This window comes from Corvus hawaiiensis, chromosome 3 (genome assembly GCF_020740725.1).
Source record: "Corvus hawaiiensis isolate bCorHaw1 chromosome 3, bCorHaw1.pri.cur, whole genome shotgun sequence".
Classification (NCBI taxonomy): domain Eukaryota; kingdom Metazoa; phylum Chordata; class Aves; order Passeriformes; family Corvidae; genus Corvus; species Corvus hawaiiensis.
Genome location: NC_063215.1, coordinates 73,269,898 through 73,284,277, shown reverse-complemented (window position 1 = coordinate 73,284,277; position 14,380 = coordinate 73,269,898). Strand labels below are relative to the sequence as shown.

Below are 14,380 nucleotides of genomic sequence, written 5' to 3'. Positions count from 1 at the left end.
CAGCCATCTACTTCTGGGAAAAAATTGATGACATTTGGATGTAAAATGCTGATTTAGTGTTTTCAGAGGCTGAGATGATCCTGGAAGGTCTGCTCACAGCAGAAGCCAGACAGAGTTCTCCAAATTCTGGTGTTACTGGTCATCTGAATCTAAGGGAGGCTCTTAAATTCTGCGGCTGTATTTTATCTACCAGTGAGCCTGAAGTTTCTTCCCAGAGGCAGTGTAAAATGAGTTAATGTTTTATAATTTTCTTTGAAATCCTCAGATAACAGGCACTGCAACATCACAAAATATTTAATGGACAGAACCATCTGAGGTGAAATCTGCCTCTCTTTATGTAACTTCTTTCAAAAACCAGAAACTAATTGGACTCTGAGACTAAATCGTGCAATGAAACAAGATGGACCCATGGTTCTCAACATGCGTATGATCTAACATCCCAGGAAGCTGAATTGGTCAGACAATTCTACTAAAAAGTCATAGAAATAACCATGAAAACCAGGACTGTTTCATTTGACCAAGCTGGTATTTTGTGGTCTTAGCACTGAGTACATGGATATTCTTTTAAGAAGGATTCCTTTGAAAGTAGCCTAATGATTTTTTTATAAAGTTCATCCCAAAGGCTGCACAGAACAGGCACAGGAAGTGCAAAACACCCTGGAGCTCCATCAGACTGCAGATCAGCCAATGAGCCCATGCAAACTAACAGTGTGGATCTGACCCCTTGAGAAAGCTCGCCTCTTAAGTATAAAGGACTTTCTAGCCAGCAGAAGTAAGGTGGTATTTTCCCACAGTTTCCTGAAAAGTCTGTCAGGACTGATTTTCAATAGCTACTATTTATATAATTAAAGAATACTTTGGAATGTTTGTGGAGTATTGATGGCTGCCCAGTCTTGTTTGCAAAGTACACTCATTTTAATTTGACCAGATCTTAAGAAGTGTTGAGTATTTGCACCTTGTCTGCTGATGCATCTTGTTTTGAAACCTGGTAAATCTGCAGAGTATTTTCCTATCCACAGAAAAATCACAAGGAGTAAAGGGTGCTGAGGTCACTGTGCGCAGCATCTTGTGAATTCTGGTGCTTTTCTTACAGTGATATAAATCTTTTTTACATTTTTCATACTCATTCATTATTATGTGTTCTCTCCTGAATCCACTTACATTAAGTCTTGTTAATTAATACCAGTTAGATTTTTGTGCTCTGACAGAGTGGTAGCTCTACCACACGTTGTTGGTATGTCATGACTGGGGATCTTAAAATTATTGCTGAAAAAACCAAAAACACCATAAAAGGTTGCTACATACAAGCAGCATCCAGTTGTGACCTGTGACACTTTTATTTAACGTGTGTAGGTATGGACATGCTTTGTTTCGTGCCTCAAAAAGAAGTTGTTAAACTGTGTAAAGAAAGCTGTAGAGTATGTGACTGCAGGTATTGGGAGTACTATTGGTAAATCCATGGAGTATCTCACCTTGGCTGCTGGGTCGAGTTTTGGTCTCCCTCCAAAACGATACAGCAGGAACAGAAAGGCTGTGGCGAGGATGGTAGAAATTACTAAAGGCATGGATGAAAATCGACTCAGAATAGTGGCTGGACTTGAAGGAAAACAGAGGAAGGATAATACTGAGTAAGTAATGAATTGGTTCGGAGAGTGGGAATTCTTTCTCCTCAGACAGTGCGAGGAACTAAGCAGAGCGTGATGAGCCAGGAGCCCTCTCCGTGCGGTGCAGTAGCCCAGCTCCAGCAGCCACGGCCGGGGCCGGGAGCCCGGCTCGCTCCGGGGAGCCCTGGCGCACCGGCGGGAGCGGGAGCGGTGTCCGCAGCCGCATTACGGTCCCGGCTCCCGGCGACCTCCGCCGGAGCCGGACCGGAGGCCGGCGCCGTCCGGGGCCCGGCAGCGCCTCTCGCCGCGGCGTCCGGGCGCCTCCCCCGCCGCGACCCGGGGGCGGCCCCGCGAGCCCTGGGGGCGGGCGGGGGGGGCCGTGCCGGTGACGTCGGGTTTGCAGCAGCCCCGAGCGGCAGCGGGCGGGCGGGCGAGCCCCAGCCCCCGCCGCCCGGTGCTGCGGCAGAGGGCGGCGGGCCGGGAGCCGAAGCGGGGAGCGCCGCCGAGGAGGGCTCCGGCGGCGCCAGGATGTAGGCGCGGGGCGGCGGGGAGCTGCCGCCGGCGACGGGCTCGCCATGAAGAAGCATTCGGCCAGGGTGGCCCCGCTCAGCGCCTGCAACAGCCCCGTCCTCACCCTCACCAAAGTGGAAGGTAAACGACGTCGCTGGGAGCGGGACGGGGGTATCCTGGGAAGACCGGGTACCGCGACAGGGGATGCTCCGGGGCGACCGAGTGCGGTGCTCGGGCGATGCCCAGCGGCGGGGGACTGCGCGACTCGTGAGCGGGCGGTGGGGACGCACGGAGCGTGCAGCTCCCCCGCCGCCGGGCATCGCCGGCATTTACCCCTGTCCACCGCCCTGCTCAGCTCCGGGTCTTTCCTCGCCCATGCTCCAGAGGCAGGAGCACCTCTCTGGAGCTCCCCTCGGAGCTCGAGAGCAGCCCCCAAACCCGTGGGCAAGTACCTGCCATTGCAGGACCCTTGGCAGGAGGGAAGGAAGATGCTCGGCAGATTTGCTCTCCCGATGTGAGGAACGCAGCCCCGTGTTCCAGCCATCTGTCCTCACCTCTCTTTGCCAATCCAGCTGCATGGTAGCCGTGGAGTTGGAGTCTTATGGCCAGGAGGGACATAAGAGTCAAAGAGCAGTGGGGGTTGGCAGACCTTTAGGGATCACAGGGACCTGTAAAGTCTTTTCAGGGATCATGGCAGGGGACCTTGAAAAGGACGCTGATGTGCTCAGGAGGGTTCCACGGAGAAATCTGAGGTCTGGGATGAGGAGCTGTTCTCTTGGGTAGAAACCTGTAAGGCACGTCTTAGAGATGGAGGGGTGATGCAAAGGCAGGGTGCAGGTCAGGAAGAGGAGTCCGTCTGAAGGACAGATACAGAGCTCAGTTCCTGAAGGAAGAGCAAAGAGAAAGCTGATGGTCTGGGAGATACCACTGGGGTATTTGGTTGTTGGTTGAGAGAATGGAGTTGGTGAAAGAAAAATGTCGCCCAGGGGGAATGGAGGGAGGAGAGGCAGAAGAGGGATGAGCAAGGTGAGGCAAAGAGGAAGAACAGCTAAAAAAGGGAATGATTGAACAGTAAGAGGTGAAATGTGAATGTGAGACTCCAGAGAAAGCTCATGAAAAAGAAAAAACTAATATTGAAAAACTGAGAAATGAATAGAGGAAAAGAAAAAAAATGGTAGCAAAAGCTCTGTGGAGCAGAAAATGAGAAAATGCAGAAATGTGCAAGAGGAGAAAAGGAACTAAAATCAGCAAGTAGGAGTGGAAAGTAAGGAGTACCTGAAGGTTCTTATTTCAGTTCACAGAATATTCAGCTGTTGCATTCCTATAACCACCTACTGCAGAGATAGGAAAAGGGATCCCAGTTTTTTGATGGAAAGAGCAGGCCTGGTCTTCATTACACTATAATTAGAATTTTAAAAAGCTCTTGGAGTTGACCCCGTGCACAGTAGAGTGTTTCTCTCAAGGTTGCATTGGAGGCTCCTCTGGGCAAGGAGCTTGCCTCCCTTTCTTTTGGTGCACTGCACAAGCTTTATGAATCATAAATAATAATAACCTACCAGGTTCCAGCTTTGAAATGTGGGTCATCTCATTCCTCTTTTACCAGTTCAAATACAGTTTATTACCTACCTTATATAGAAGCAGAAGCAGAGCAATCTTTCACTGTGCCATAAAATTGAATCCTTTCAAGCATTTCCATGTCTGCTCTGCATACCAGCTCTCAGATACCCTGTTGCTGCCCACCAGGGACTTTGTTGACCTAGTTGGACTTTTCTTTCTTTACTTCAGATTCCTTTTTCCTTTATCATCAGTGGCAAAAATCTAAATTGCCTTGATGGTGTATGATAGGGCCCAGAGTTACTTTCCTTCTCTTTAGTGAAACAGACTGGCTCTGTTTGAGAGCTTCCTTTTCCAAATCAATTGACAACATTTCGTTTCAGACTAACATTGACTAATTTTGCCAGCTGGTGTTAAAGCCATATAAAAAAAAAGCCAAGACATAGTTATAGGCAAAAATAAAGTGAGGCAGCTGGCACGCTGTGGATTGCTGACTTCCCTGGGCTTGGCTGCCGTACCTCTGGCAAAGATTTGCCTTCCTCTGGTAATCCAAGTCCATTGCAAAGGCACAGATAATGCTACAAGAGCAAGACAGCAAAAACTTTCATCTGCTTCATAGTTATGATTGTTTTCTCCCCTATCAACCACCATCAAAGCGCTTCAAGGATCTTTGGCAGAACCACTAGGAATATGTTTCATTCTAGGATGGTTAGCCAAGAGGAGCCTTTCATTGATATGCATTGCTGTAAAGCCCTCTAGCATTCCTTCTATTTTCCTGGCGGTGCAGTGGCTTCTTTGCTTTAAAAGGAAGATAAGGACTCCGTGCATTCAGAAGCGTGACTGCCATTTCGAATTATTTCAGAGATTGAATCATCAGTATGCTTGGAGCCTGCTGTACCAGCACTTTTCAAGACAACTGTGTCTACATGCATTGCTCAGGCAGACAGTAACCCTACCATGTGTTTTCTGTGCCTGGTACCATTGTACACCCTTCACATTTTGAGAAATGTAGGCTTGGTGCCTGATTTCTGCTTGTTCTTCCTTGTGTTGTTGTTTTTCTTACCAATTTCTGTCCACACTGCAGTGGCCATTCCTCTCAGACCAGCCAGTTGACTGGTTTCACCCTATTTGTACATGAAAGCACAGTGTACTTTGAGGACTGACTTCTCTCCGTTGGGAAGGTAAATATCTCCATTCTTGCTCTGCATCTTGGGATCTTGCAGAGACAGGTAACATCAGCTTTGACAAAGAGCTGCGGAACTATCACCACACCAGAGAAAACACATCCTCCATTTAATTAGCCCCTACTTGGAGCTGCTTATTTCCAGGCTTTCAGCACCAAGGAAATGCTATTGCAGCCTCCCCATATAGCACATTTCCTCTGCACTGTTCTATCAGGAATGAGTGACTGGTGATATTCAAAGTTTCTTATAGGGCAAATGACATCTCTCTGCAATCAATTATTGTGCATAAACATCTAAACGGAGTTGCTGTGGAGCCAGATACTGCCACATGTTCAGCTGGAGTAACCTGGCCTGCATCACTGGAGTTGTAGGGAATTTGTATAAGTACGAATGAGAAATAAATTTGGACTTTAGTATATTTGCATGCCTACAGGGAATTCATCAGAAGCATATCAACACTGTAATCGCTTTAATAATAAATCTTTTTCACTTCTTTAGCAAGCACAAACTAAAGATCCCAAGCACAGCAAAAACTTCCATGAGTAGCAGTCAGCTTCTTTAAGAGATGAGATTCTTATTATCCTCATTTTGCAGATGGAGCAGCTGAGAAACTGCAGAATGAAGCAACTTGCCTGAAAACAAGCAGCACATCTTTTCACAGAGCAGGCAAGAAAAGACCTACAGCAGATAGGAACAGACCCCCAAACTTCCCATGTATACCTTTCTGGCCATGAGAGGACCATGAACAGATGCAATGGGGATTAGAGAAGCCTTCATTTATTGAAATCAGTGACTAAAGCTTCCTTTTTGGGAAATAAGCTCAAATGCAGCATAATTGTATTTCTGGATAAATACTGTGTAGCTATTAGCAGTGTTCTGCTGGCAGCATCCAAAGGTTTTGGTAGTCAGGCAATGTTTGTACCACTGAGCACTAGGGCAGACCCTGTGAACATCTCACCCAGGATTTCACATCTGTAGAAGCAAGATTTGGTGGCCACTGGTCTTTTTCCCATGAAAGCGATACATGACAGATCTACGCAGTGCTCGTGCATCCTGGAAAACAGAGCAGCTGGCGGGCAGCAGAGGCCGGTGTTTCAGTGGCTCAGCTAGGGCTGCTGGTTTGGGTGTGCTTCCCCACTGAAGCGGCCTTGGCAAGGAACGTGTGTTGGTTTCTGCATGGAGAACTTAACTTGCAAAGTGTTTTGCTTTTGTTCAGGCTGCCTCTCTGCACAGGAGACAGTGTTCAGTGTGAGCATCAGGGCACTTTAACCCACCTGGTTCTTTCTCCTTAGCTATGGTAGCAGTTTTCTCCCTCTCCTGACAGGAACTGGTAAAGGTGACAGTGACAAGTTCGCATGAATGGGGGTTTAGGTTTGCTGTGTGTCTGCTTCTCCACTAGACCTAGCAGCACGCACCCGGTTACCGCAGGATAATGATAATGTCACTTACTCAGCTGACGGAAAAGCAGTACCCTCTTCCATGCTTACTGTGGGTACTGAGTGTTAAGTACACATGGGCAGTAATTACACTCTGGCTTTGGCCCAAGGCAGCTTTTGCCCAATTTTTGTATACCTTGCAGTATTTTCAGTTAGCACAACAGCATATTTGATCAGATAGCCAAGATCTTGTTCCAAAGGCATGAGGAGTTTTTCTTGCATAACAACTGGCTCACTTCCCAAATGGCACCATGCTTTCTTAGGCTTTAAACAGCTTCAAAATGAGCTGCTCTTAGCTGTGCTAGCTTACTCACTGGGGAGTCCCTCTAGCTCATCTTTGATCATGTCCCACTGGTTGTTTCAGCTACCGTCTCGCCTGTGCAAACTCATAAGGTATAGGTTTGGAGGTGACTCATTACTTCTGCACTGTGTCCCCTCCACAAACGATGCAAAAATAAAATAAGACCATTTTGAGGTTCTAAACTCAGGCCAGAGCAGGAGTTTTAATGCATCACAAAGCAGAAAGATAAGTTATTAAAGATTTATCTAAGCTTCCTTACCTTAGTGGCTGCAATGAGACAGTATGTACACACAATGGACAAACAGTAGTTTCATTTACAATGATGGAACTTAAGAATGACAGCATCCATTGGATCATCTTCTCAGTCCTTCCATAGATCACAGACCATTACATTTCACCCACTTATCCCTAAATGAAGTAAGGTGCATTTTGTAGTCATCTTGAATCAATTTAGGCATTTGCTTTCAAAAAATAAGCAGATTACTAATCCACCTATTTAATTATAGATTCTCCCATGAGAAGCTGGAACAAGAACCAGTAAAAAATAAATATGAGGTCACCAGAATACATTATTCACTCCCGTATTTTAATTTTATATGTCTTGTAAAAGAAATTTTATCCCTCTTTCCTAACAGCTGACAATTGTAAACAGCAGGATTTGTAGCAGCTGAGTGTAAGAGCCGGAGTTCCAAAAAGACTCCTAGTTCAACATACAAGCCTAAGTTATCTCAACATGTATTCCCCAGCAATTTCCCAGCAGCAAGGCTCATATATAGGATTATTTATGTTGTTGCTTTCCTAGCACATTATATGCAGTACAGCACATTCACTTATGTAGTAAGCAGCTCTCTCCGCTTGGCTGGAGCACCACTGCCAACCTTTAGTCCACAGCCCAGTTAATCTTTGTTAATTATAAACTGTGAGATGCCACTGCAGACCTGGATAGCATCCTGCGGAAGCAGGAATTTGGCCAATGAAAGAGTAGATTTACTTTGTAGTCTTCACTGAACTTTGCTGACAGCCACTGCGGCACAAGATCAAAGGCAAAAGGAAACAAGGTGTTTTTAGCAGAGCAGAGCTGGCTTCCTTCTAGGCAGAGCTGCCTACCATCTATTGGAGAAATCAGGTACCACCTCCTATGTTAGCTGCCTGGTTCCAAACACATGGATCCGCTCTATGTGGACATAATGCAGAGGTACCCAGCCTGGAAATTTTGTGAGCCCTACTCAAGGCATGAATTTTGACACGAGATCAAGGACCCTTTGGTTATACAAAAGTTGTCTGTTGCCTCTTCTGGAAGTATTAGGTATACATTTTGTTCAGTATCACTACTTCTGACCGCAAGCCTCCTCAACTGAAAAAACCCAGACAAGTGTGAGCCCCGTAAGCCTTGTCATTCAGTCGTGGAGAGTACAGAAGTGAGGAGGTAAGAGCTAGAAGTGCCTTTTCCCCAATCACCTCAAATTCCCCAGCACAACTCTCAGCAAGGGTAATATTTTATTTGTGACTGAAAAAGGCATGAGTCTGTCTTCTGTAGCTGACTGAAACAAGTGAGGAATGGTGGGTTGCAAAAGCCTTTCTCACTGCAAAGAGGACGAGGCAAGTATCAGAGAGAAAATAGAAACTAGAATTTTTGCATGTAATGTATTTTTGCTTGGAGTTATACTGAGTACTTCAGTGCCCACATGGGCCTAGCCAAACCTGTATTTTTTTAAAGGAGGCTCAGATTTTGATGAGTTTGCTGCTGGAGGCATCTCTTCTTTCTTCCAGTTGATCATTGAGTAAATCATGTGGGGACTTCTATGGATAGATGTGCATTCCTCTAACCACTGTGAGCATGCTCAAGTCCGTGTCAAGTCCACACTAGAATCTGGTTGTTGGTTGACAGAGAACGGATGCTCCAACTATTTTGACCTGAACTTAGGACCTAAGAAAAGCATTGTGTTTGAGGTCAATAGCAGGTTAAGCCTTTAAATTCTAGGAGAAAAATCAGGTGGAGATGGAATTCACTATGGAAGAAATAAATGGGCTACAGCAGAGTCTTCTGTCGAAAACTGTGCTTACCTGAAAGCCAGGCAGCTCTGAATTTTTGAAAGCTCCATAAGGAAGAAAGAACACTGTCTTGTTTTTGATACAGTGCAGTTAGCAGAGCCTCCACAGTTAGCATGAGTTCACTTACCTCCCTGTATATATGCACCGATATAAATGTGCTCTTTCTATTGGTATATAAGTAATTGAATTCCCTTGGAGATAAAACTGTTACTGAAGAAAGACATGTAGCACTCAAATGCCTGGATAATTATTACAGTAGTTGCCTGCAGAGAATCCAGTCTGGTCTGTCACCACCTCTCAACCCTCTGTTCAGTCTAAAATTTGAAAAGACTGATCAAAATTTGCCCAGAACACAGTTTTGGTCATATCTGACTTTTGTTCTAATAGAAGTTTTGCTTCCATAACTCCTCAAAGTAAGTGGTGAAACTCCCAGTGACTGGGTAACTCACTGTAAGATTCAGTGCAATTTTTATTCAAGAATGGAATGCAGAATAATATTAAGAATATGTAACTTATAATCAGGGTTACTGTTTGCATGCTTTTATGGTGATTACTTTCCAGTCCCACAATGCTGCTACTGTAAAAAGCACCCAGTATCTTCCATTTTCTTCCATGATTGTGGACTCCAGTCATGAATTTAGGGACAGTATTTAGGGGAACTCCTCACCTCATAAAATTCAAAGTAGAGTATCATAATGAGCCCATTCGAATGCAGGACTTTTAATAGAATTTCAAGGCAGTTGCCTCTGAAGATAAATTAAATGGATTAAAGTCCAAATTGCTGCAGTATGAAGTTGATAACTTTTCAGTTCTCTTTATATCGCTAACAGGAATTAGAATATATATTTTGCAGCAAGCCTTGCTGGCACATTTGACAGAGGCAGAAAGGCATATGTATACTAGGGAGGAGAATTTGGCATATCTTCAAAAAATGTGTGGAGGTTATTTAATTCCAGCTCTTAGTAAGTTTAGATACAATATTTAGCACAGGATAAAACAGGAATTCATATATAATAACCTTTAGTGGTAAAATCCACTGTATCTGTGAGTAATACTTCAGAATATGAGAGTACCTGCTACAAGAAACTTAGGCCTATTAGATACAAATCAAACTATATGGACGATCTGGTGATATCAGTAATATGGGACAGATTTCCACAGATGAGAATCACCTTGATTGTCAGTGAACCAAAAGTCCTGTTTTCTACCCTGCTGAAATTAAGGTGAGAAGATCAGACAAGTTCGAATATCCTGCACAGATTATCATAACACTTTACTTTTATAATTAATTCATTTATACTATGAATTTCAATAGCAGAAGAAGGTCTGAACTCAGAACGCTTTTTTCTTGGTTTGAGTTTGTGTTCATGCAATTTTCCCTATTTTCATATACCTCCGTCCCTTATTCTGTAGCCTCAAGCCAATTCAGACCTTCTGACCTAATAGGTTAATACCCTGGGCTTGTTCTTTAAAATAATTCTATTGTGGACTTTAAAACTGTTTTCTGTATTAGTCATGCTATTTCACAATCAAATTAAGTAAAATTATTTTTCTCTTACTCTAAGAGCAAAGTATTTAAAGAAAGCACTTTAAACTTCTCTCAAATAGCATCTAAAAATCCATATGTGCAATGCTGTGTTGACCAAATATTCTAATTTAAAAACTGATTTAATAAAATTTTTGGGGGTTTTGGCATTTTTCCATTATGATACGTTAATTAATATTCAACAAAAAATAGACTACTGATCTTTCAGACCTTCAGCCTTGACTATGGTTGGAAAACTGGGGAAATGTGAGCAAACCCAGTCATTCCAATGCTGTATTACATTCCCACCCACCAGCCACCCACAGGGACTCACAGCTTTTCTGTAGGAACCCGAGAGCAGCTTCCTCAGAAATCACACGCAGCTGCCATATGGGGCCTGACCAAAAGTCCATCGGGTCCTGCCTCCAGCTTGGTGGAATTGAACAGGAACATGTATTTTCTAGCCTGACACTCATCTCACAGTGTGGGTGTGCTGACAGTTGCAGCTTCCCCAGATGTAGGAAAAGATTTCTTTTTTCTGCTTTGTTCCTAGTAATTTTTGGCAGTTATTTTGCTTTTTTTGCTGCTCTTGAACACTGAGTTGCCCTTTTCCACAGAGCAGTGTGCGAAGAGCTCATAATCCCTAATGGCAGTGGCCACTGAGCGTGCAGCATGTGGGTTGTTTACTCCCACCTGCACCTCTTTATCAGCACACTTCTCCATCTGCTGATGTATGACCTGGTCACATAGTCTGTCATCCCCTGCAGCTGGCCATTGCCCTTGCTGACCTGCCTAACTTCACATCATTAGGAAACTTTGTTGCCTTGTGGCTCACTCCCTTGCTCCGGTTACCTGTGGTTAATGGTGAAGAGTGCGGTTCCCACAGCAAAGCTCTGCAGAGCTTTGGCCACTTCCCCTATTGCTGTGTATACTCCTCGTTGGTTTCCTGTCCTGTACTGAGCCTTTTATCCATTCCAGCACTTTCCCTGTCTGCCCATTTTCTGTAAGGCCCTTTGGAGACGGATTTTATTGGGAGATTCTTCAAAACCTGGAAAGGGTACCTGCACCTCCTTTATCAATGTGCCTGTTGACCACTGCCAGAGAACACTGGTGAGGCTGCAGGATGAATCATCTAGTTTGCCCAATAGATTATGCTGTCCTTTATGCCATCTAAGATGCCTATTCTGACTATTGCTCACTCTCTTTAGCACTTACAACTCTGTTTCAGAGCTGAGTTGGCAGCTAAGTGGCTGAAACCTTTCCTTCAAAAAGTGGAGGAGGAGTGTGTGTCCCTCTTCAGTAGCTTAGTGCATAGAGCAGCCTTCCACCCCTCTGCTAGGAGCAGGATATCCATCTGCCAAAGAGAGTGTCCACAGGCCCTCCAAGGCCAGGAGAACCCAGATACCAGCAAAACTGGTTGGCTTAGAAGAGAAAACATCCTTACTTATCAGGAAACCATAAATTCAGGAGGTCATTTGCCCAGAGGAGAAAAAGTGAGGCCCTAGCCTTGTTCCAGTGACTACTTCAAATACAGAATGGAAATACATACTGGAGATGACTCCTAAAATGAGAGATGAAAACTTAAATGTGTCTTTGAATCCTGACAGAGTCTGGGTGTAAGAGAGGCACATAGGTGTTAGAAGTCATGGTCCTTTGGCATGCCCAGGAACAGATTCTTTGGCATCTGATGAGCTCTAGTGGGACTGGGAGGAGGTTACAGCTGCTACAAACAGTTTTGGCAAAGCTAGACCTAATTTGGAAAATGAGGGAATGTCCCTTGATGCAGAAGTTAGGCTGAGCATGCTCTCATTACATCTGTGCAGGAAGGTTGATACATGGAGATTACTGGCTCCCCAAATGAAATATTAACAGTTTCTCAAAACCAGACACCAGGATGACCTGTGAAAGGAGAGGCCATCACTGACAATGGCACAAGAAAGCTGCACTAGGTGCTGGGTGGTCTGCTAGGCCACAAGTGAGTCCCTGAGACCTCACTCTTTAACCTGACTGACTGCAAAAAAAATGCCTAGGCAACAGATCTGAACAAATATTAACATTTAAGGTTTAGACAACTACAGTGGTAATTAGAGATGTAAATCACTTCATGAATTTGGTATTTCATCCTCCCAGCATGATGCTTCAGCTGGTTTTTATCAGTTTAGCTCAAAAACCTTGAACACCTAAATAATGCATGGTTGGTGTGGTAGGAACAGGGTAAAACTGTGATAGGCAGGAACAGGATAAAAACAAAATTTGAGGAGTTTGTGAGTCTGCTACTGAGGCAAATAATATTGGGTGTCCAGAAGACCACCATCAGAAGCTGTTGTGTGTGTTCTGAGGTATGTTGGAACTAATTGTCTTCCACTGATCTCTCCCTGTAGTAGATACTGGGTGAAGAAGTCACACAGCATTCAAGGCTGTGAGAATATGCCTTGGGTAGTATCCAGCTCTGATCCCCCTGCATGTCACAGGTTTCTAGAGCTCTAACCATGCTGAGAGTCAGACACTGTCTTACAGGACTTGCCTCAGCTCCTCCTCCCCTCTTTACGATAAGCATGTATTTTTGCAAGCAGATTTGTTCTGCTCAATGCTCAAGCAGTTACAAAACATTTGACAGGCTGGCAAAATGGAAATACCTTCAGGATGTCTCATTTGTAATTGTCAGAGAGACCTGTGAGGGTTCTTTTTACCAGAATTTTTTCCAGAAGCCCGATTTAAAGAACTGTTTAAGAATATGCTTGCTCCAAAGCACATTCCTAGCCTGGGGAACCTAGAAGAGTTGTGCATTATCATTAGGTACATGTTTTGGTCCTTAATAGGCAGGACCTTAGTCTGTAAGGGTCACTTTCTCACTCTGAAGGACTAGAAAGGGCACCCAGCTCTTGTGTAATACTTCCTTCCCTGAGTTGCTGACTAGCTGACAACAGCTAAAGCAGGTCACTGATGACAGCTAAATATGTTCGTGTGGCACTGCACAGCTCCAAGTCCACCAGCGCTGTCTGTGGTGGCTTTACTCTCTGTTCCTGACAGCAGTGGTGGAGAGGTGGGACTCATCTCACCCAGCTTCAGACACCCACACCAGAGACACCTACTTCCAGCTTGTCGCCCCAGACTGTTTAGAGCTGGTGGAGAGAAACAAGCGTTTAGAGAGAGTGATTCATCTGGCTCGTTTTAATCATCTTCTTTAGGAGGGGATAAATCGTGCTATGGAAATGTCTTTTTTCTGTCTACTAACTATGCAGAAAGTGTAAATCACCGTCTCAGATACACAAATCGGCATAGCAGATGTCTCAAACTAAGAAGATGAATGCCACCCTTGGTTTTTATCAGTATCACATTTTTAACATACACATTGAGGTACAGTGTGGTCCTACCGTAAGTTTATAGCTATCTAGCTGTGCACAGGAGTCGTAAGACTCTTGTACAGACTTTAGAAGAGGCCTGGACAGCTTATTTCAAGGTGTTACCTTTAAAGCTTTAAAGGTGTAGTGCCTAACCATGCCTCTTTTGCTTCATGGCCTTTAGCTGGGTCTGTGGAGTAAATAGCTCAGGTATAGATGGCCCTGCTAGAGGTATCTGAAGTCAACTGAGGGGGGTCTTAGCCATAACAGAGGAAACAGAAGGACAGCAGTTTTCTGGAGCTGGGCATCTCCATGGTTAATGGCATTGGCGGTAGCTTTGGAGATGATTTCCTTCCTTTGTTTCTGAATGCCATGGGAGAGAGGTTGGACTGAAAGGGAGGGAGGAGGAATGGTCCCATTTGGGATTTATGACAAAGGAAAATGAATGAACAAAAGGGACAATGAAAAACCAAAATTAGTAAAGCAAGATAGGCACTTTTCCCTCTACCTCAGTATCTTAATTTGGTTTTTTGGGGGATACAGTAGCATATAGAGCAGTCTGCTGCAAGGAGCAATGGAAGAAACCCATTAAAAGTCTGCAGAAATAAAATTCTTCAATGCCCTGCCTTATCAATTCTAAAAAGACATTTTGCCATCTTTAAATTCATGTGTATTCTGTTGCCAGCTGACCCTTGTGCCCTTGTGCAGTGTTAGAGAGGAGCTTTTCAGCCATGTGTGGGTTTAATGTCACCCCAACAGTGCACCTGTGGTTCGGGTGAGGAAAATGTCCCCAGGAGAGACACAGGCACTTGACAAGGCAAACTACAGCTTTGGGTTTTGTGTTTGCCAGCTGGCAGGCAAGTGCTCTCCACA

The 14,380-nt window shown here is 44.6% G+C and overlaps 1 protein-coding gene across 2 annotated transcripts in view; it reads left to right on the top strand.

Moving 5' to 3' along the window:
- The window catches only part of SLC35F3 (solute carrier family 35 member F3), a 167,999-nt gene that overhangs the window by 103,805 nt on the left and 49,814 nt on the right, over nucleotides 1-14,380 (top strand). The window contains exon 1 of one of the 2 annotated variants that reach the window (XM_048298271.1): nucleotides 2,055-2,255. The exons of the other annotated variant lie outside the window; for it this stretch is intronic. Coding sequence (XP_048154228.1) covers nucleotides 2,180-2,255 — 76 coding nt within the window. The 5' untranslated portion in view covers nucleotides 2,055-2,179. Of the gene's footprint in view, nucleotides 1-2,054; nucleotides 2,256-14,380 lie in introns of those variants that run through there. 2 annotated transcript variants of the gene reach the window in all.